Here is a 23,286-nt window from a genome sequence, read left to right on the forward strand (position 1 = left end):
TTATTTGTAGGATATCACTATGCTATCCTAGCTCCATATAAATTGCTGACCACAGCAATATTTCAAGTTCTGAAATACTGCTGGAGGACCAAACTGAGGAACTGTGAAAGGAGAGTGGATGGGGTCAGTCAGTCATGAATAACACCTCAAGTTCTGAAATAGTGTTGATGAGTGATCCCACTCAGTCTCCTTCAGCGGTCTCTCATTTGTCTGATCACATACTTGCATTATAGTTTAAAGAAGAAATCGCAGTTCTCAAACTGAAATTGGAATCCATGTGAAACAAAACCCATGAAAGTGCCTGAAAGAAAATTATGTGAAGAAGTGTGTGCCCAAATTAAAATTCTTAAGCACTTCAAAACAGAAAAGGATTCTCAGTGGTATCCTGTGACAGGACAAGAAGCAAGGGGTACTAACTGAAATACAGTTAAGTTTGATTTAAGCAAAAGAAAAAAGCCTGTAACTGTAAGGGTGAGCAAACACTGGAAGAGGAGAAAGTTCTTCACAGAGAGAGTTGTTAGGCATTGGAATGGGCTGGCCAGGGAGGTGGTGGAGTCACCAACCCTGGAGGTGTTCAAGAGGGGGCTGGGTGCCATGGTCTAGTAGCCATGAGGTCTTGGGTGATAGGTTGGACTTGATGATCTTTGAGGTCTTTTCCAACCTTATTGATTCTATGATTCGATTCTATGATTCTAAGATGTTGTGGAGTATCCAAGCTTGGAGATGGTCAAAATGCAAATGGGCATGATCCTGAGCAAGCTGCTTTAGCTGAGCCTGCTCTAAGGAAGGGCAACTGACTAGCTGACTCCCAGAGGTCCTTGCCAACAACCTCAGCTATTGTACAGCTTTATACAAGCTGATGCATGAACACACCAACTTAGTTGACCAAGCTCTTGTCAACCACACCTACACAAACAACTGTTCCACGCATTGCTAAGGCACAAAGATACTCGGATTCAGGAAGGCTGCAGAATTATCAAAGGGGTTTGAAGACAACATCCATTTTAACTCTGGAAACTCAGCTGCAAAGTAATCTCTTGTCTCTGACAGTTTGCAGATATGAGTTGAACATTAACATGCTTAACAAAAACCTGAATTGAATGGTTTTAACTAAAACCAGAAGCCACCAAACTGAACTGGAAACTTAATTTGCTCTGAGTGAAAAAAATAAAACAAACCCCAAACTTTCCTTAACAACATTCAGAAGAACACCAACAAAGGAAAAAACAACTTATACTACCTACCACCAGTTTCCAGCAACTAATCAGTTGCTTTGTGAGATTTGCTAAAGAATCTCTAATCATTCAGTTAGAAAACATGACTTCAGGCAAGTCAGACCATCAAATGCCAAAACACCACCTAGGCAATCACAGTATCACAAAGGTTGGAAGAGACCTCGAGGATCATCGAGTCCAACCTGTCACCACAGACCTCAGGACTAGACCATGGCTCCAAGGGCCACGTCCAATCTCCTCTTGAACACCTCCAGGGACGGTGACTCCACCACCTCCCTGGGCAGCACATTCCAATGACAAATTACTCTCTTGATGAAGAATTTTCTCCTCACCTCAAGTCTAAACTTCCCCTGGCACAGCTTGAGACTGTGTCCCCTTGTTCTGGTGCTGGTTGCCTGGGAGAAGAGACCAACTCCCTCCTGGCTACAACCACCTTTCAGGTAGTTGTAGAGAGCAATGAGGTCACCCCTGAGCCTCCTCTTCTCCAGGCTGAGCAATCCCAGCTCCCTCAGCCTCTCCTCATAGGGCTTGTGTTCAAGGCCTCTCCCCAGCCTTGTTGCCCTTCTCTGGACACGTTCAAGTGTCTCAATGTCCTTCTTAAACTGAGGGGCCCAGAACTGGACACAGGACTCAAGGTGCGGCCTAACCAATGCAGAGTACAGGGGCACAATGACTTCCCTGCTCCTGCTGGCCACACTATTCCTAATGCAGGTCAGGATGCCATTGGCCCTCTTGGCCACCTGGGCACACTGCTGGCTCATGTTTAGGCAGCTGTCAATCAGCACCTCCAGGTCCCTCTCTGTTTGGGAGCTCTCCAGCCACTCTGACCCCAGCCTGTAGCTCTGCATGGGGTTGCCATGGCCAAAGTGCAGCACCTGGCACTTGGACTTGTTGAATGCCCATCTGTCCAGTCGGTCAAGGTCCCTCTGCAATACATAACCTCCATTTGTAACAGCAGAAATGACAAAACCCCAAGGGAAATATCACCTATCTGTAGATAATTCTTAAGCCTGTAGATTTTCCCATATTGACTCAATAGCTGTAAACATTTGATGGATGCAGAAATGCACTGGTTTATATTTAAAAAAACTAAATAAATGACCATAATAATTTCTGGAGCAAAAGCAATCAAATCCATACACACATAAACACTTGTGATGGTTTAAGCCTTAACTGGGAGTTAAAACCTCTCTCCCCCACTGCCCCCTCCTCCCCCCCAACAGAGAGGGAAAAAAGGAAGGAGCAAATACACCAAACAATAATTTGGAGTCGGCTTGGAAGTAGAGAGGTAAAGAGTTTTCTTTAAACAATATATAACAATAACAGGAAAGGTTCACAAGGGCAAGGAACAAGGATGGATGGGAGGGGGACAGAAAAGAATAATAAAAAACCAGTCTCTCTCTGAAGAGGCATGGAGGCAGCAGGGACAGGGATCAGGCCCAACCACGTGGCAGAGGAGCAGGAAGGCAGCTGCAGTAGCTCTCATCCAGGGGAGGCAGAGAGCCAAAAGGAGAGCTAATAGCTGCAATGCCCTGCTTTTTATACCCTAGCTGGGCAGGGAGGGGGGAGTGGAACAGGCTCAGCTTCCCAGGGGGGAAACACCCTGCAGGGAGGGCAAAGTACCCGCAAGCCCTCCCCCCTGCTCTGTTTTTTGTTTTCAGAATGGGCATTAACCCACCACAACACTGTATGGAGGAAATTGCTTTTTAAGGCACTGCAGTTATGAGTAAATATGAAATAAATTAACAGTAAAAACTAATGATGGATAGAAGATGGCTATAATGGAGATAAGAAGACATACCTATAAGCTCTGAGGGATTCTTATCACTGAAGTGTTCACAAACACGGATAAATGTCTCTGTATTCTCAGGTGTAGGGCACTCACCATGCCTGGAAAATGTAGGAATACAGAGATTAGGAGACAGCTAAGGGAAAGGGAAGAGAGAAAAAGAACTAAAATCACAAAGATTAATTACTTGATCTTTCAAATTCAGAGCTAAATATTAAGAAAAAATGCAGACAACTTACCCTTTACACTGGAGCTTTATATATTTAATCCCTTCCTTCTCTATATCATTCCTATCATAGAATCTAGTGGTGTTTGTCAAGTCTACCAGTAAACCCATTTTAACCTAAAAGAACAACAAAGAAAAAAAGCAAAGTAAACTTACATATGTCATTCAAATATCAGTGCATAAATACTGTATGGCTAATAATGCCCAAAGTAAAGACAATGAAAGGCTAAAGCTGCAAGCTTTAAAACTATTGCATTGTATTTATTCCTAAAAAAATCTTTGTTTCACCACCATCACATAGTATCATAGTAGCATAGTATCAGTCAGGGTTGGAAGGGACCACAAGGATCATCTAGTTCCAGCCCCCCTGCCATGGGCAGGGACACAATGGTTTTAATCACAGTCATCTGTGTTCCTTTATGAAGGCTGATATCTGACTTAGCACTGGCCATCAATTCAAGAAACTTCAGTTCACTCCCATTAATGTTTCTAAATAAGAAAGATCTGATAACTGCAGGGAAGTAGCTGGAAAGAATTATTTTAACATGTTAAAAGACAAATAAGGGTAGGATGCTTTAAGCAGAACAATACTCAACACTGGCATATGGAAGTACCAGAAAGAAAAATTAACTACAGAGACTTTTACATTAAGTAAACCCTCAAAAAATAACTCATCTTACTTTACCCCTCCATTAGAGTGCAAAGCAGATGAATGCATTTTCAAATTTGAAATTAACATTTCCTTAAATTCTCAGAAACATTTCATTCAAAAACAAAAATCTGCAACAACCTGAAATCCTCAAAGATGCTGTCGGTAATTAAGGCAGCAGCATCAACCACTCAAATGCTAGGATGTACACAAATTCAGGCTGCTTTGCCCACTCTAATGTGTCCCCTTGCACATGAACTTTCTTTCTTAGTGTTTGGTTTTTATAGCTGCTCAACAGGTCTTTTAAAGCATCCCTGGGCAAGTGACTATGTGTTTAAAAAGCAAGATGGAAAGCAGAAATCCCACTGGGTGGCATCCAACACACAAAGAACATCAGAAAGTGCCTTCTACTCATCCTTGGTACACACAACATTTCCATTCACCTTAAACCTCCCAGTACTACTGGGTAAAAAACAGCTCACTGACACCTCTGAAAGTGCTCCTGGCTTCCTGCCTTTTAAGTCCAAGTAATCACTTTAGGTCAACATGCTGAATGTCACGCTTCCAAGTAGAATCCTTACCCTGAAACTAGATGTCTTTTAAAGGTGTTTGAAGAGTGGTATTTTAGCAAAATCCACGTTCCACAGCTTTGTTACATGAACACCACACTTACACAATATATTAACACTGTTACACATGTGAGACAGTAGAGCACTGCCTCCTCAATGGATTTAAAACTCTACAGCACATGCTCATAAACAGGATTTTGAGCAGGTTTTATTTCCCTTAAGGTCAACAGACTGGCAATAATTGCAACAAATTAGCAGTGCAGCTGGAAGGCTTACAAATTAAAATACTGCTTCCAGACAGCTCAGAAAGGATAAATTCCAACTGTAACTGGAATACAGCTCAGAAACAGCTGCCTTGCATGGCTCTGGTGTTCAGTAGATCCCAAACCCTAACTTGTAATTATCTATGCAGGTAGTCAAAGTTCTGATTATTTTTATTATTATTATTATTATTATTATTATTATTATTATTGTTGTTGTTGTTGTTGTTGTTGTTGTTGTTGTTGTTGTTGTTATTATTATTTCCTAATGCTTTCATTTATCAGATATTACAAAGCATCATAATGTTATGTCAGCAGCATTAAACAGCTGTAGTGTAATATCCAAATCAGTTCTTTAGTTCTAAATTCCTCCTTGGTTACTCTGACTTTGTGGATTTTATTCAGAATCACCTATTTACTTCTATTACTTCAGCTCTGGTGAGACCCCACCTGGAGTACTGCATCCAGTTCTGGAGCCCCTATTACAAGAGGAATATGGAGGTGCTGGAACGTGGCAGGAGAAGGATGATCGGAGGGCTGGAGCTCCTCTCCTATGAGGACAGATTGAAGGAGTTGGGGCTGTTCAGTGTGGAGAAGAGAAGGCTCTGAGGTGACCTAATTGTGGCCTTCTAGTATCTGAAGGGGGCCTACAAGAAGGCTGGGGAGGGACTTCTCAGGATCTCAGATAGTGATAGGACTAGGGGGAATGGAATGAAGCTGGAGGTGGGGAGATTCAGGCTGGAGGTGAGGAGGAAGTTCTTCCCCATGAGAGTGGTGAAGCCCTGGAATGGGTTGTCCAGGGAGGTGGTTGGGGCGCCGTCCCTGGAGGTGTTTAAGCCCAGGCTAGATGAGGCTCTGGCCAGCCTGATCTAGTGTGGGGTGTCCCTGCCCATGGCAGGAGGGTTGGAACTAGATGATCCTCGTGGTCCCTTCCAACCCTGACTGATACTATGATACTGTGCTTTAGAGAAATCCAAGCTACTTCAGTAGGGGTCCACCTGAAAGCAATGTTATATCACCTGAAAATTCAAACATCAGCAGCTTGATTGACACTAAAGATCCAGACTGAGAGCATACCAGCCAGCAACTAATTATGTATTAGGTAAACAAATGGCAATTAATTTGTTGATGACTTTCTTCTCACCCCACACTCAACAGCATTCCACCAATGTCTCAACACTGCTTGATTCACAAGCAAGAGCACACAAAACTTCCAGGTGGTACATTTGTGTGACATTCTGTGTACACACTGTAGGTCCATGCCACTGTGACACTGACATAAACCAGTTCAAAATAACTGTTCAGGGGAGAATGACACATTGCATTACCAGTCCTCAGAGATGACTGTAGAGGACAATGTGCTAGGACAGAAAAATGAATCTATCATGAGACAGTTCTATGTAAACTATTTAGGTGTTTTTCTACCATTCTACACCAGCAGCTGCTCCAAGGAGGGAATCAGAGTATTTTCCACCAACATGCTGTGCCCTCCAAAAGAAGCATAAAAGCCTCCCTATGTGTTCTGCACCCTAGCAATAGCATGGCCTGAGCTGGGAAAAAGATTGATGTGAGAATAAGGTTTAATTTCACCAGAGAGGTCTAGACCATTGTGGTGTGTTGAAATTTCCACCACCCCCAACATTAACTTTTAAAGGCGCAGCCTAAAACTACCACAACCACAACGCCACATAAATGGTCCCCTTAACTACCCTCCTCCCCAGGTTCCACATAGCTCAGCATGGTCATCTAGTCTTTTCTTTACAATATGGAATCACACACTGAATTAACCAGGTTGGAAAAGACCTCAGAGATCATCAAGTCCAACCTAGCACCCAACACCATCTGATCAACTAAACCATGGCACCAAGTGCCTCATCCAGGCTCTTCTTAAACACCTCGAGATGGGGACTCCACCACCTCCCTGGGCAGCACATCCCAGCGGCCAATCTCTCTTGCTGGGAAGAATTTCTTCCTCACCTCCAGCCTAAACCTCCCCTGGCACAGCTTGAGACTGTGTCCTCTTGTTCTGGTGCTGGTTACCTAGGAGAAGAGACCAACCCCCAGCTGGCTACAATCTCCCTCAGCCTCTCCTCACAGGGCTGTGCTCCAAACCCCTCACCAGCTTTCTTGCCCTTCTCTGGACACCTTCCAGCATCTCAACATCTTTCCTAACCTTAGGAGCCCAGAACTGGACACAGGACTCCAGGTGTGGCCTAAGCAGTGCTGAGCACAGGGCACAAGGAATTCCCTGCTCCTGCTGGCCACACTCTTCCTGATGCAGGCCAGGATGCCCTTGGCCTTCTTGGCCCCCTGGGCACACTGCTGGCTCCTGTTCAGCTGCTGTTAACCAGCCTGGCTGCTCTCCAGCCACTCTGACCCCAACCTGTAGCACTGCCTGGGGTTGCTGTGGCCAAACACTCCAGAAGGACCAAATCCCAGTGGCCTGCTGGATCATGAGGAGTCCCAGAGCCTCCCCTGTGGATGTCCTCAGCTATGGGGAAAAAAAGTTATTTTCAATGTAAGATTAAGATATAAAGAAATCACTTTAAAGTAAGTGGCTTTGCATTCAGTTCCAGTCTAGTAGGTAACAGACACTCCAAAATGTGAATTAATCCTGAAAACAAAAATGCTGTATCAACTGGCATCCTAGAAAAGGGGGAAAAGAATTGTGAGGAAAACCACCTTTAATAAAAGCATGAAGGCAGATTTGTAGAATGCCAAGCTGGAAGGGATCTCAAGGTGATTGAGAGGTAACACTTGAGTATATGAAATCCTTGAAGGAGAGATGCAAGAACTGCAAGTGATCTACAGAACAGAGTTTCCCATTCTGCCACCCCGAAGTAGAAGAGCTACAATTACATTTTAGTTTGGGAAATTCAAAGCCAATTCCCAACCCCAGAGTTCTCAAATGCCAGCAGCTTCAAGTGCTCCCACCAGAAGCCTCCAAACTTCCCCAAACTCCTGCTACAATACAGAATTATCACTGAGAAGATGAGTGAAAGCACAAAAATTAATTTCATGGCCAAGCTTTGAAGCTCAGAGTGCTCACACTCTTTTCCCTCCACTTGCAGAAACTGATCTTTGAACAGACTCACATTCTTTGTTTTCTGACTGACAGGTAGAAGCCAGAACACTGTAACATACTTCAGATCTAAAGTGGCACCCAGCATTTCAAGATGCTGCATTTAATCCAAACAGAAGAATGAAATAAAGCTAAGTGTTAGAGAGGAAATTATGAACTACAGGACTCTAGGATTTCTGGACTGCTATTCCTTTGCAATTATTACAGATCATTTCAACCATATACAGGTAAAGATCTTGTGAAGTGTCGTTGTTCCCCACAGCTTTCATGGAACAGTAAACCAAACAGACATCCAGTAACTTAGCCAAAGCTAAATGCATGGGATTCTCTCAATTCATGGGATTAGTTGCACATAACTCACTGTATTTTCATGGGGTTCTCTCAATTCATGGCATTAGCTGCACAGTGGAATGGGCTGCCCAGGAAGGTGGTGGAGTCACCATCACTGGAGGTGTTTAGGAAGAGACTGGATGGGGTGCTTGGTGCCACGGTTTAGTTGATTAGATGGTGTTGGGTGATAGGTTGGACTTGATCGCAAAGGTCTTTTCCAACCTGGTTAATTCTATTCTTTTCTGTAACTACAGAGTGCAAGGTGTTATGGTTTGAGGCTGGATGCCTTTAAGAACCATAGAGAAGTCTTCCAGGAGGACCTGAGAGGTCCAGGGGTGGACTGGAATGTGTAATCTTTTCATTCCCTGAATGCCTGTGTCTTCCCTTTATAAGGGAACAGCATAAGCTGTCCCTTCTCCTTCTTCTCCCTCACTGTCTCCCCTCCTGGTGAGCTTCCTCCTCTTTTCTATGCGCGGGAGCAGGGCCGGAAGCAGCCTGGCTGGGGCTCAGAGCTGGCAAGTTACATTTAAGCTGTCTCACTCGTGTTTGGGTTGGGGGGGTAGAGTCATCGGGGGGGGCAGCATTTGAGGCCCAGGGCTTTGGCCTGTGCCAGGGGAGGTTTAGACTCGAGGTGAGGAGAAAGTTCTTCACTGAGCGAGTCATTCGTCATTGGAATGTGCTGCCCAGGGAGGTGGTGGAGTCGCCGTCCCTGGAGGTGTTCAAGAGGGGATTGGACGTGGCGCTTGGTGCCATGGTCTAGTTGTGAGGTCTGTTGGGACAGGTTGGACTTGATGATCCTTGGGGTCTCTTCCAACCTTGGCTATACTGTGATACTGGTCTGGAGGAGGGTGGTCAGAAGCTTTGGCCTAAGGAGGTTTCTTTGGAAAACCATGGCTACAATGCATTCTGTGTATTTTATATGCTTTGTATTGCAGTATGTAGTTATGAATAGCATTTCCATTGAAACTTCCCAATTCTACCCAATCCTGTGCGGAGTGTTTTCTTAAACTCCTTTGAGAAGTATTAAAGAGCACTATCTCACTCCTTAAACCCAAGACAGAAGGCCACAGAAAAAAACACTGAATTTTATTTTTTAAGGGGGAGGGGGAATTATGTAACAAAAATGTATACAATTATCATCACACAGCACTTACAGGATGGCCAAGGGATCAGGCCCAGCCAGCATGGGTTTAGGAAGGGCAGGTCCTGCCTGACCAACCTGATCTCCTTCTATGATCAGGTGACTGCCTGGTGGATGTGGGGCAGGCTGTGGATGTAGTCTACCTGGACCTCAGCAAGGCCTTTGACACCGTTCCCCATAGCAAACTCCTGGCCAAGCTGTCAGCCCATGGCTTGGATGGGAGCACACTGCGATGGGTTAGGAACTGGCTGGAGGGCCGAGCCCAGAGAGTGGTGGTGAATGGTGCCACATCCAGCTGGCAGCCAGGCACCAGTGGTGTGCCCCAGGGATCAGTGCTGGGCCCCATGCTCTTTAATATCTTTATTGATGATCTGGACGAGGGCATTGAGTCCATCATCAGTAAATTTGCTGACGACACCAAGCTGGGGGCAGGAGTTGATCTGCTGGAGGGTAGAGAGGCTCTGCAGAGGGACCTCGACAGGCTGGGCAGATGGGCAGAGTCCAACGGCATGAGATTGAACACATCCAAGTGCCAGGTTCTGCACATTGGCCACAGCAACCCCATGCAGAGCTACAGGCTGGGGTCAGAGTGGCTGGAGAGCAACCAGGTAGAGAGGGACTTGGGGGTACTGGTCGATGATAGGCTGAACATGAGCCTGCAGTGTGCCCAGGCAGCCAAGAGGGCCAATGGCATCCTGGCCTGCATCAGGAACAGTGTGGCCAGCAGGAGCAGGGAGGTCATTCTGCCCCTGTACACTGCACTGGTTAGGCTGCACCTCGAGTCCTGTGTCCAGTTCTGGGCCCCTCAGTTTAGGAAGGATGTTGACTTGCTGGAACATGTCCGGAGAAGGGCAACAAAGTTGGTGAGGGGTTTGGAACACAAGCCCTATGAGGAGAGGCTGAGGGAGCTGGGGTTGCTTAGCCTGGAGAGGAGGAGACTCAGGGGTGACCTTAATGCTCTCTACAACAACCATAAGGGGGGTTGTAGACAGGCGGATGTTGGTCTTTTCTCCCAGGCAAGCAGCGCTAGAACAAGAGGACACAGTCTGAGGCTGCACCAGGGGAGGTTTAGGCTGGAGGTTAGGAGGAAGTTTCACACAGAGAGATTGATTGCCCATTGGAATGGGCTGCCTGAGGAGGTGGTGGAGTCACCATCACTGGAAGTATCACAGTATCACAGTATCTCCCAGGCAACCAGCACCAGAACAAGGGGACACAGTCTCAAGCTGTGCCAGGGGAGGTTCAGACTCGAGGTGAGGAAAAAGTTCTTCGCTGAGCGAGTCATTTGTCATTGGAATGGGCTGCCCAGGGAGGTGGTGGAGTCGCCGTCCCTGGAGGTGTTCAAGAGGAGATTGGACGTGGCACTTGGTGCCATGGTCTAGTTGTGAGGTCTGTTGGAACAGGTTGGACTTGATGATCCTTGGGGTCTCTTCCAACCTTAGTTACTGTGATACTGTGATACTCTGAAAACATCACAGTATCACCAAGGTTAACATCACAGCAGTCATCACAACTATCCTCTCAGTCATGCTCTCAGTAAGTTTGCTCCTAGAAAGTTCTTACTAGGAGCTGATTTTTGAAAGACTACAAATAGTCACTCACTGGAAATAAAAAAAAAAAAGCTTTCCCAGCCAAGATGTAACATGAATCACATCTTCTGGTCCACCACAGCCATTGAATAAAACAGGACTGGAAGACAAAATCATTTTAGATTGTTGAGCAACTTGTCACTTAAATGCATGTCTTAGGAGGACTGCTGCAGCACTACAATGCAGGCTCCACGCTGCAGCAATTGAAAGCAGCTACTTCTCTTGCTCCTAATTGTAAAAGATGACTGGATGGCAGGGAAAAAAAAAATCTTGAAATCTACATCTTCTGCATACACTAACACCAAGATCTTCATACCACCTCCATTCTGCTCATACTTATTTTGGCCAGGCTCTCCATGCTCTCCTACAGTTCTAAAAGCCTCCCTCCTCAATTTCTCACATTCCAGCTATTTCCAGCTATTAATGCCTTATGCCTGTGCTCTTCTGCTGCTCTGCAATTAAATGGGCTTAGCTAGGTTGCCCTTGTATGACCCCAGAAGTTTCTCATTAGATGTTGGAACTCGAAGACATCCTCCCCAGGAGGCAGAGAGCATACTACAATGCACTGAATTCTCTCCAGTCCCAGGAATTTTTCCCTGCATTTGTTATTTGAGGAGAGTCAAAGTGCAAGGTCCTGCATCTGGGTCAGGCCAATCCCAGGCACAAATACAGGCTGGGGGCAGAGTGGGTTGAGAGTAGCCCTGGAGGAAAAAGACTTGGCAGTGTTTACAGATGAGAAGCTCAACATGAGCTGGCAATGTGCTTGTGCAGGCCAGAAGGCAAATCATATCCTGGGCTGCATCAAGAGGAGTATGGACAGCACTTTAAGAGAGATTATTCTTCCCCTTTGCTCTGCTCTTGTGAGACCCCACTTCAATTACTGTGTTCAGTTCTGGTGTCCCCAACATAAGAAGAGCATAGAACTGTTGAAGCAAGTCCAGAGGAGTGCCACAAGGATGACCAAAGAGAATATAGAATACATAGAATAAACCAGGTTGGAAGAGACCTTCAAGATCACCGCGTCCAACCCATCAACCAATCAAACACCACCCAAACAACTAACCCATGGCACCAAGCACCCCATCAAGTCTCCTCCTAAAAACCTCCAGTGATGGCGACTCCACCACCTCCCCAGGCAGCCCATTCCAATGGGCAATCACTCTTTCTGTATAGAACTTTTTCCTAACATCTAGCCTGAACCTCCCCTGGCACAGCCTGAGACTGTGTCCTCTTGTTCTGGTACTGGCTGCCTGGGAGAAGAGACCAACATCCGTCTGTCTACAACCTCCCTTCAGGTAGTTGTAGAGAGTAATAAGGTCACCCCTCAGTCTCCTCTTCTCCAGGCTAAGCAACCCCAGCTCCCTCAGCCTCTCCTCATAGGGCTTATGTTCCAAACCCCTCACCAACTTTGTTGCTCTTCTCTGGACTCGTTCCAGCAAGTCAACCTCCTTCCTAAACTGAGGGGCCCAGAACTGGACACAGTACTCGAGGTGCGGCCTAACCAGTGCAGTGTACAGGGGCAGAATGACCTCCCTGCTCCTGCTGGCCACGCTGTTCCTGATGCAGGCCAGGATGCCATTGGCCCTCTTAGCTGCCTGGGCCTATCCTCATAGCTGGTGCTATGAGGATAGGCTGAGGGAGCTGGGGTTGTTCAGCCTAGAGAAGACTCGAAGCTGCCTTCCAACACCTGAACAGATCCTAGAGGAGGGCTAGAGAGGGACTTCTCATAAGGGTGTCTAGTGACAGGACTAGGAAGATTTGGTTTAAGCTGAGGTTTAGACTAGATGTTAGGAAGAAGTTCTTCAGTATGAGGGTGGAGACTGGAGTAAGTTGCCCAGAGTGTTTGTGGATGCCCCCTTCCATGAGGTGTTTAAGGTCAGATTGGACAAGGCCTTGGGCAACCAACTCTAGTTGTGAGGCATCCAAGCCCATGGCAGTGGAGTTGGAGTAGATAATCTCTAAGGTCTCTTCCAAACTAAGCCATTCTATGGAAATAGTTTAAATCAGTGATTGAATTTATCTCTGAAAACAGTAACATGGCTTAAAACTCATAACTACTTTTCCTAATAAAAATACTGTGACTGGAGCAAACTGAATAACAGAGATACAACTATCTTTTATGAAGCATAAACACTACTAACCTACCTGCTCAAGAAAGAAATAAGAAAGATTACATTATTCACACTGTCACAAATTGCTCCTGCACATTTTTCTAGTGAAACCATTAAGACACTATGTCAGTGGTCACAGAATCACAGTGTGAGGCTGGAGAGCTGGGCAGGGGAAATTTACAGTATCACCAAGGTTGGAAGAGACCTCAAAGATCATCAAGTCCAACCTGTCACCACAGACCTCAGGACTAGACCATGGCACCAAGTGCCACATCCAAACCCCTCTTGAACCCCTCCAGAGATGGTGACTCCACCACCTCCCTGGGCAGCACATTCCAATGACGAATGACTCTCTCGGTGAAGAACTTTCCCCTCACCTCAAGCCTAAGCCTCCCCTGGTGCAGCTTAAGACTGTGTCCTCTCATTCTGGTGCAGGTTGCCTGAGAGAAGAGACCAACTCCCTCCTGGCTACAACCTCCCTTCAGGTAGTTGTAGACAGCAAATTTAATGAAATACAACAAGCACAAACTTTGACTCTTGCATCTGGGAAAGAACAACCCCATGGATCAGTATAGGTTGGAGAGCAGCTCTGGGGAAAAGGACCTGGGAATCATGTTAGACAGCAGGATGACTATGAGCCAGCAACGTGCTCCTGTGGCCAAGAAGGCAAATGGCATCCTGGGATGTATTAGAAGGGGTGTGGCTAGTAGGTCCAGAGAGGTTCTTTGGTAAGGCCACATCCAGAATACTGTGTCCAGTTCTGGGCCCCTCATTTCAAGAAGGAGAGGGAACTGCTTGAAAGAGTCCAGCACACAGCCACAAAGATGATTAAGGGAGTGAAACCTCTCCTTTATGAACAAAAGCTGAGGCTCTTTAGCTTGTAGGAGACTGAGGGGTGACCTCATTCATGTTTATCAGTATGTGAAGGGCAAGTATCAGGATGGAGTCAGACCCTTCTCAGTGATGTCCAACGATAGGACAAGAGGCAATGAGTGCAAGCTACAGCAAAGGAAGTTCCACAAGAACATAAGGAAAAACTTTTTCACTGTGAGGGTGATGAAACACTGGAACAGGCTGCCCAGAGAGGTTGTGGAGTCTCCTCTGGAGACATTCAACATCTGCCTGGATGTGTTCCTGTGTGACCTGCTCTAGGTGATCCTGCTCCAGCAGGGGGGTTGGACTGGATGATCTTTTGAGATCCCTTCCAACCCCTAACACATTCTGTGATCCCGTGATGCTGGCAATCAGAACAGAAAAAAGGGACTGCTAACCATTACCAAATCTGTTTCTAACACTCAGATTTTCAGCACATAGCTCCATGAGAAAAAGGAGTTGCACTGGAAGCTTCTTAGAGGGAGTTCCTCCCAGACAGATATTGTCTTAAATGCTGAACTGGTACCTTCAAAAAACAATCTGTGGTGGTAGTAGCACTGGAAAAATTTTTGCTGAAGTCTCTTATTTGGGAGATAAAATATACAGACCTAAATAATAACCAGGTTTCAGAAGCAATTCATTATGTAAACTGTTAGCAGTCAAACAAACAGCAGTAACATTATGAGAACCATGCACAGTGAGTTACTTTTGCCTTGGTAAAATCTACTTTTCAAGGTCTCCTCAAAGGCAGATGCAGCTCATTCCCAGACTGTGGGTAAACTGCTCTTCTACTAACACAGCACTCTAGTAACCCACAGCATCTCTCAGCAAGTAAGAAAGTTGTATGACTTCAAACAGAAAACAGTCAGAAACTATACCAAGGTTCAAGACAATGTTGATGAGAACAGGGAGGTTAAAAGAAGATTTATAATCACAGAATCAATAAGGTTGGAAAAGACCTCAAAGATCATCAAGTCCAACCTGTCACCCAACACCTCATGACTACTAAACCATGGCACCAAGTGCCATGTCTAATCCCTTTTTGAACACCTCCAGGGATGGTGACTCCACCACCTCCCTGGGCAGCACATTCCAATGTCCAACCACTCTTTCTGTGAAGAACTTTCTCCTCACCTCGAGCCTAAACTTCCCCTGGCACAGTCTGAAACTTGAGGATACAAATAAGAGAGCAAGAACTGTGACACTGGGTACTAGTTTCTGAACTACCACTGCCCTACTACATTGTCTTTAGCCTACACAGAAAGACATGTTCAGCTGTAATTCTCCACTAGGAAAGTTTTCATTGACTTTATTAATCACTAATGAGCTTCCTGGTTTAATACAAGTACCTTCTGACTATCAGGAGTTTTCATCTATAAAGTCATACAACTCCTGTAACTGGAATTCAGATTCTTTAAACTTGGTTGCCCTTTCCTCTTGCACATTTAATTTCCACCAAAAAAATAAAAAGGGCACTACTAGTTGAACCCTGATTATGTTTTGCTCCTGAACAAGAATTGCCAAAAGAAAATTCATAGTATCATAGTAGTATCAGTCAGGGTTGGAAGGGACCACAAGGATCATCTAGTTCCAACCCCACTGCCATGGGCAGGGACACCCCACACTAGATCAGGCTGGCCACAGCCTCGTCCAGCCTAGGCTTAAACACCTCCAGGGACGGGACCTCAACCACCTCCCTGGACAACCCATTCCAGGGCTTCACCACTCTCATGGGGAAGAACTTCCTCCTCACATCCAGCCTGAATCTCCCCACCTCCAGCTTCATTCCATTCCCCCTAGTCCTATCACTACCTGATATCCTGGGAAGTCCCTCCCCAGCCTTCTTGGAGGCCCCCTTCAGATACTGGAAGGCCACAATTAGGTCACTTTGGAGCCTTCTCTTCTCCACACTGAACAGCCCCAACTCCTTCAGTCTGTCCTCACAGGAGAGGTGCTCCAGCCCTCTGATCATCCTCATGGCCCTTCTCTGGACACACTCCAGCACCTCCATATCCCTCTTGTAATAGGGGCTCCAGAACTGGAGGCAGTACTCCAGGTGGGGTCTCAGCAGAGCTGAGTAGAGGGGGAGAATCACCTCCCTTGACCTGCTGGCCACACTTCTCTTGTTGCAGCCCAGGATCTGATTGGCTTTCTGGGCTGCAAGTGCACACTGAGAGCTCCTGTTGAGCTTCTCATCTACCAGCACCCCCAAGTCTCTCTCCTCTGGGCTGCTTTCCAGGATCCTCATACTAGGAATTGTATTACCAGATTCCTAGAACCTGATGTTACTCAAGACATTACACAACAGCAGCACTGCAACACAATCATAGAATTGTTTTGTTTGAAAAAGATCTCTAAGACCATTGAGTCCAACCATCAACCCAACATCACCATGGCCTTTAAACCATGTCCCAAAGTGCCATGGCAACAGGTTTCTTGGGATGGGGACTCTACCACCTCCCTAGGCAGCACATTCCAATGGCAAATTCCACTTTCTGGGAAGAACTTTCTCCTCACCTCCAGCCTAAACTTCCCCTGGCACAGCTTGAGACTGAACTGACTGATGTGCCTAGTGGAAAGACCCTGAAGGTTCACCATGATTTCTTTTTTGGTGACAAATCACTAAGAAGCAAGCAGCTGGAAATGCTGCATCAAACAGTTGGAAATCCTGCATCAGTCTCCAAAGGTCTCTAGACCGTAAAAATGTATGCAGTATTTTCTACTACCTTAAACTAGGAGTAAACTCTGGTAAACTCTGATTAATGAGTTTACCTAGAAATTTTCCCAAACCAGTGTTACTCATAGTTTAAAGAGGAACTCAAGTTTAATTTAGGAGCATAGATGCATGAGCTCAAAGAAGAGAAAAAAAAACTACCAGTTCAAGCTCCTGAGAACAAGCACATGTGCTTCACTGATAGTACTTCCTTATCATGTTATTCCAAAGGGACTTCCATCACTGCTACACTGAGCAGCTCACCATCTACTCCATACCTCAGACAAAAAAAAGATCAAGATAAAAATCAAGATTCTCGTATTAGAGTCACCTGATTCTTCTGATGCTTAAGCTCTGATATTGTTAAATCTTGAATTCATAGAATCATAGAATCAATAAGGTTGGAAAAGACCTCAGAGATCATTAAGTCCAACCTGTCACCCAACACCTCTTGACTAACTAACCCATGCCTCCAAGTGCTATATCCAATCCCTTTCTGAATACCTCCAGGGATGGTGACTCCACCACCTCCCTGGGCAGCATATCCCAGTGGCCAGTCTCTCTGTCTGGGAAGAACTTTCTTCTCACCGCCAGCCTAAACTTCCCCTGGCACAGATTGAGACTGTGTCCTCTTGTTCTGGTGCTGGGTGCCTGGGAGAAGAGACCAATCCCCAGCTGGCTACAGTCTCCCTTCAAGGAGTTGTAGAGAGCAAGAAGGTCTCCCCTGAGCCTCCTCTTCTCCAGGCTAAGCAACCCCAGCTCCCTCAGCCTCTCTTCACAGGGCTGTGCTCCAGACCCCTCCCCAGCCTCATTGCCCTTCTCTGGACACCTTCCAGTGTCTCAATGTCCTCCTTAAATTGAGAGGCCCAGAACTGCACAAAAGACTCAAGGCACTTGTTTGGTATGAGGGTGCTGGAGGCCTGGAGCAGGCTGCCCAGAGAGGTTGTGGAGTCTCCTCATCTGGAGAGCTTCCAACCCGCCCTTGCTGCTGGGCAAGTCATTTAACTTAGCCAAAAGCATCCAAAAAAAGGGGGGAAAAAAAAAAAGACCCACAGAAAATATGTCATCAGCATGATTCATTAGAATAGAATAGAATAGAATAGACCAGACCAGGTTGGAAGAGAACTTCAAGATCATCGTGTCCAACCTGTCATCCAACACCACCTAATCAACTAAACCATGCAACCAAGCACCCCATCAAGTCTCCTCCTGAACACCTCCAGTGATGACAACTCCACCACCTCCTCGGGCAGCCCATTCCAATGGGCAATCACTCTCTCTGTGTAGAACTTCCTCCTAACCTCCAGCCTAAACCTCCCCTGGTGCAGCCTGAGACTGTGTCCTCTTGTTCTGGTGCTGGCTGCCTGGGAGAAGAGACCAACCTCTGCCTGTCTAGAACCCCCCTTCAGGTAGTTGTAGAGAGCAATAAATAATGACATGTCTCCCCAAGCAGCAACTGTAATAACAGAGAAGAGTGAGATTCTTGCTGCTAGTGCAGTGAACGAACCAGAGGATTTTGCCTGATTCTTGCCTATAAGAAAGTACTGTTGAAAACACAGGGGTTGCAGAGAGAAGCTGAAAAGGTAAACAAACCCATACATTTTCTGCACAGATGTCCCAAAGGAAGCCATCAACCACCTTTTTTTTTCCCCCCTTAAAGCTGCAAAGCAACATTTGAATAAGCATGAAGGATAGAAGTAATGTTTCAGTTACCAGAAAATGTTAACTTTACCTTCAGACTCTTTAAGTAGTTGGACAACATACTCGGGTGAAAACGATTCTCTTCAGCAACCTGTTCATCATATCTTGGTCCTAACATTGTCTTCAAAGGTAAAAACTTCCCTATGAAAGACAATCAAATTTTGCAGCATTTTATGCATCCTCCTGTACATTCACAGTCACAACTTCGCGATTTCAAAGCAAAACGCTGAGCAGTTTTAGAGGTCCACCTTCAATGAAACATTAATCACAGGAAAAGCATCAGGCAGAGGTGAATCAGAAGGGTTTTTCCCTTTTGAGTTCACTCAGAATTCACAACAAAGTTTAGAAGTGTAAATGAAACACAAATCAGCTCATCTGAAACAAAGTAGTTTGACCTTTCTAGCCAGCTTTTAGTGCAATTTAAGCTGTGGAGCTACAGGACACAACAGAGAAACTTTAAACTCAGTACAGCTGAAAACATGAAAATGGCATTTTAAATGACAGTTTGTCACCCAACCATGCAAGCAAGCATCAGCTCTGATTACCTGAGAACATAAAACAAGGTAAAGATTGCTGACCAAACAAAATGCACGTGCGCCAGAACATCTATACACTACAGATCTTTCTACTGCGCTCCTTAGGGCTTGTTGGAAGAACTCTGTGGCAGTGTTCAACCTTCTCCCAAAACACAACACCTGTGTGTGGTCCAGACATCAGGGAAATCAAATGCACCACAAAACCTGCCTGACTAACCTAGTGGCTTTCCATGATAAAGTGACTATGTCAGTAGGTAAGGGACGGCCTACAGATGTCATCTATCTGGACTTCTGCAAGGCCTTTGACACAGTCCCCCACAACATCCTGCTGGCCAAGTTGAGAGAGATGGATTTGACAGGTGGATTGCTCAGAGAGTGGTGCTCAGTGGCTTCAAGTCCAGATGGAGAGCAGTGACAAGTGGTATCCCTCAGGGGCCCGTACTGGGACCTGTGCTGTATAGTATTTTTATCAATGATATACAGGAGGATCGAGTGCACCATCAGCAAGTTTGCAGGTGACACCAAGCTGAGGGGTGCTGTCATACCAGAGGGACAGGATGTCATCCAGAGGGACTTGGACAAGCTGGAGAGGTGGGCCCAGGTGAACCTCATGAGGTTCAACAAGAGCAAGTGCAAGGTTATACATCTGGGCTGGAACAATCCTCACTATCAGTACAGACTGGGGGATGAGGTGATACAAAGCAGCCCTGTGGAAAAGGACCTGGGGGTGCTGATGGATGAGAAGTTGGACATAAGCAGGCAGTGTGAGCTTGCAGCCCAGAAGGCAAATCACATCCTGGGCTGCATCAAAAGATGCACTGCCAGCAGATCCAGAGAGGAGATTCTGCCACTTTCATCTGGTCTGGTAAGACCTCACCTGGAGTACTGTGTACAGGGCTGGAGCCCTCAATACAGGAAGGGCATGGACCTGATGGATCAGGTCCAAAGGAGGGCCACAAAAATGATCAGGGGGTTGGAGGTTGGAGCACCTCTGCTACAAGGACAGGCTGAGAGAGCTGGGGTTGCTCAGCCTGGAGAAGAGGAGGTTCTGGGGAGACCTAATAGCAGCCTTCCAGTACCTGAAGGGGGCCTACAAGAAGGATGGAGAGAGACTGTTTCAAAGGCCTGTGGTGATAGGATGAGCAGCAGTGCCTTTAAACTAGAGAAGAGCAGATTTAGATTGGGTGTTAGGAACAAGTTCTTTACTATGAGGGTGGTGGAACACTGGAACAGGTTGCCCAGAGAGGTGGTTTGGGCCCCATCTCTGGAGATATTCAAAGTGAGGTTTGACAGGGCTCTGGGCAGCCTGATCTAGTTGAGGATGCTCCTGCTTACTGCAGAGGGGGTTGGACTAGATGACCTTCAGAGGTCCCTTCCAACCCAGACCATTCTATGATTCTATTAACTTAACCAGAATTAGCAAGTAGTGGATTATACCTGTTACACCTTAGAAGCCAAATTCTTCTTTTTAATATTGATTCTATTTTTCATCCATCACAGTGTGAGATCTCTAACTCTTTCCTTCTGAGCCCCAGCAAGTTACAGGTATCCCTTTTCCTTCAAGTGCAGCAGAACAGGTATTTGAGCAGCATGTACTGACCAAACAGCTCTCCCTGCGCTTCCCAGCAGACAAGAACCTAGAGCCCAAGTCACTGCCCCCACATCTGCTGAGAAAACAGAACACCTCCTCCTGTGTGCCACTGGGACCCTGCACTGCAGCTGTAAGAAAGAGACCTGGCATATCTGCCCAGTAAGGGTAATGATACAGGTAAGGAGAAAAATTGGGAGACCCTCAGCATTTCTAAGGAGCTACCAAAATATGTAAACTAATTATATCCCCAGACTAATAAACCCTGCTCCAAGAAAACAACACACACACAAATATTGCCCCAGATCTTTCATCATTATTTCTTTTTCATTTTTTAAATTAAAACAACAACAACAAAAAAAAAGGAAACAGTCACAAAAGAGCAGCAGAAGCATTTCCTTAATGTAGGAAGAACTCCAAATTGGAGCACCAGACATAATGCTTCCAGTAAAATAAAGATCCTGCTGCTAGATTTGCTGCTGTAAAGCTCTATTTCTAAAGTTGCTCTCAACAGAGTCACAGAATCAACCAGGTTGGAAAAAGACCACAGAGATCATCAAGTCCAACCTATTACCTAACACCTCCTGACAACTAAACCATGGCACCAAGTGCCACAGCCAATCCCTTTTTGAATGCCTCCAGGGACTCCACCACCTCCCTGGGCAGCCCATTCCAATGGCCAGTTACTGTGAAGAACTTTCTCCTCACCTTCAGCCTAAACCTCCTCTGCACAGCTTGAGACTGTGTCCTCTTGTTCTGTCACAGGTTGCCCAGGAGAAGAGACCAACCCCACCTGTCTACAACCTCCCTTCAGGTAGCTGTAGACAGCAATGAGGTCTCCCCTGAGCCTCCTCTTCTTCAGGCTAAGCAACCCCAGCTCCCTCAGCCTCTCCTCACAGGGCTTGTGCTCGAGACCTCTCACCAGCCTGGTTGCCCTTCTCTGGACACATTCAAGTGTCTCAATGTCCCTCTGAAATTAATCTGCCTACTTCCTAGAGGGAAAAAAAGTTCCTTCTTCATAAGAGTACATTTTTTTCCTTTTTTGGGTGGGAGGGGGGTGGTGTTTGGTGATTTACTTTTTACCTTCAGTAACTCTTACAAAGCCTTTCCTGTTTAGAAACACACTCCTGATATTTTGGATTAAGGGAAAACCATAACCCCTTCCTGTACTATTCCTTAAGCCATATGATGCACATTTAGCTGTGAAGAGCTACAGACACCAGCCACTTTACACAGCACTGAAATGTTCAGTTTCAGATCCTCAAGTGAGACAGCACACCCAGCACTAATTCTAGGGCATTCTTCTGAACCACTCATGAAAATGCTGCCTTCTCCTCAAGACAGAGCATTTCCTCATAATAAAAGGAACCAAATCCTCATGTTTTCAGCAAAGCAAAACCAGATGGAAAGAAAAGGTGCTAAAATGCCCACTGTATTCAGCTAGAAATCAAGCTTTGAGAGAAGTCCTTTGTAAAAATAGGGAAATGAATACATTTGTATTAAACAAATGCTGCTGAGAGGTTTCTCTGTATAAGAAATTAAGAGTTCATAGAGCTCTCTGCAGCCTTAAACTCTACCAAAACATTTTATGTAGTTTCAACTAAGCATCTAACTTCTAGGAAAGAGACATTAGACTAGACTAGACCAGACCAGACCAGGTTGGAAGAGACCTTCAAGATCATCGTGTCCAACCTATCATCCAACACCACCTAATCAACTAAACCATGGCACCAAGCACCCCATCATGTCTCCTCCTGAACACCTCCAATGATGGTGACTCCACCACCTCCTCAGGCCCATTCCAATGGGCAATCACTCTCTCTGTGTAAAACTTCCTCCTAACCTCCAGTCTAAACCTCCTCTGGGGCAGCTTGAGACTGTGTCCTCTTGTTCTGGTGCTGGTTGCCTGGGAGAAGAGACCAACCTCTGCCTGTCTACAACCTCCCTTCAGGTTGTTGTAGAGAGCAATAAGGTCACCCCTGAGTCTCCTCCTCTCCAGGCTAAGCAGCCCCAGCTCCCTCAGTCTCTCCTCATAGGGCTTGTGCTCCAAGCCCCTCACCAACTTTGTTGCCCTTCTCTGGACACACTCCAGCAAGTCAACATCCTTCCTAAACTGAGGGGCCCAGAACTGGACACAGTACTCGAGGTTAAGCCACAGAAGCCAGATAGTTATGGAAACTGAGAGGCTTTATGCAGCTTGTTAGCTCAGGTTTGATGTTAATCAGCAACATGACAAAACCCCTCGCTGCTACAGTGGTCTAAGAACATTCCACACCTACAGCTAAAAGGAAAGTGACTCAATCATATAGTCAGCATATACATTAAATAGTCCTGAATTCAGTCACTTCACCTTACTCTTATTTGCCTGTTAGAAAAACTCCTAGCTTTACTTTAGTTCCCCTTGCCTTTTCATTCCACTAATTAAACATCCTCCTCCCTGGCCATGGCTGTTGGCTTGGCTACCTCCCATTTCCTCATTTCTTGATATTCATCCTTTAATTTTCTTACTTCTATGTTCCTTCTCACCTTAAACGTCATCACTCAGCCTCACTCTCTATTAACCCTTCCACAAAGTTATCTTCCTCTGTACAGACTGATTATGCAAACCCTAATGTGAGATTATTTTAGTGGAAGAATTTCTCACCATCATATTTTTTGCAAAACACCAAGCATGCCTGAAAGTTAACTTTTCCACTTGCCCCTCCCATCCTATTGCATCCACTCACCCACTACAGAATATGAAGAATGTAAACTAAACTTTTTTTAGCAGAGGCATTCAATTAAGAAAAGGAGTTGCACTGAGAAAAGAGTCAATGGGTATGCAAGAGAACTACCATCCTTCATGACTTGCTGGGAAAAGAGTAATTAGAGTTAGAAAACAGTGCCTGGAGGTT

General features: G+C 45.8%; 1 protein-coding gene across 1 annotated transcript in view; it reads right to left on the minus strand.

Annotated features, from left to right (window-relative positions):
- Positions 1–23,286, minus strand: part of RNGTT (RNA guanylyltransferase and 5'-phosphatase) — a 267,297-nt gene that overhangs the window by 236,646 nt on the left and 7,365 nt on the right. The window contains exons 2-4 of the mRNA XM_054162574.1: positions 18,300–18,409; positions 3,264–3,367; positions 3,037–3,125 (exon numbers count right to left, since the gene is read on the minus strand). Coding sequence (XP_054018549.1) covers positions 3,037–3,125; positions 3,264–3,367; positions 18,300–18,409 — 303 coding nt within the window. The remainder of the gene's footprint in view (positions 1–3,036; positions 3,126–3,263; positions 3,368–18,299; positions 18,410–23,286) is intronic.

The sequence above is a fragment of the Dryobates pubescens genome, chromosome 6, assembly GCF_014839835.1.
Source record: "Dryobates pubescens isolate bDryPub1 chromosome 6, bDryPub1.pri, whole genome shotgun sequence".
NCBI lineage: Eukaryota > Metazoa > Chordata > Aves > Piciformes > Picidae > Dryobates > Dryobates pubescens.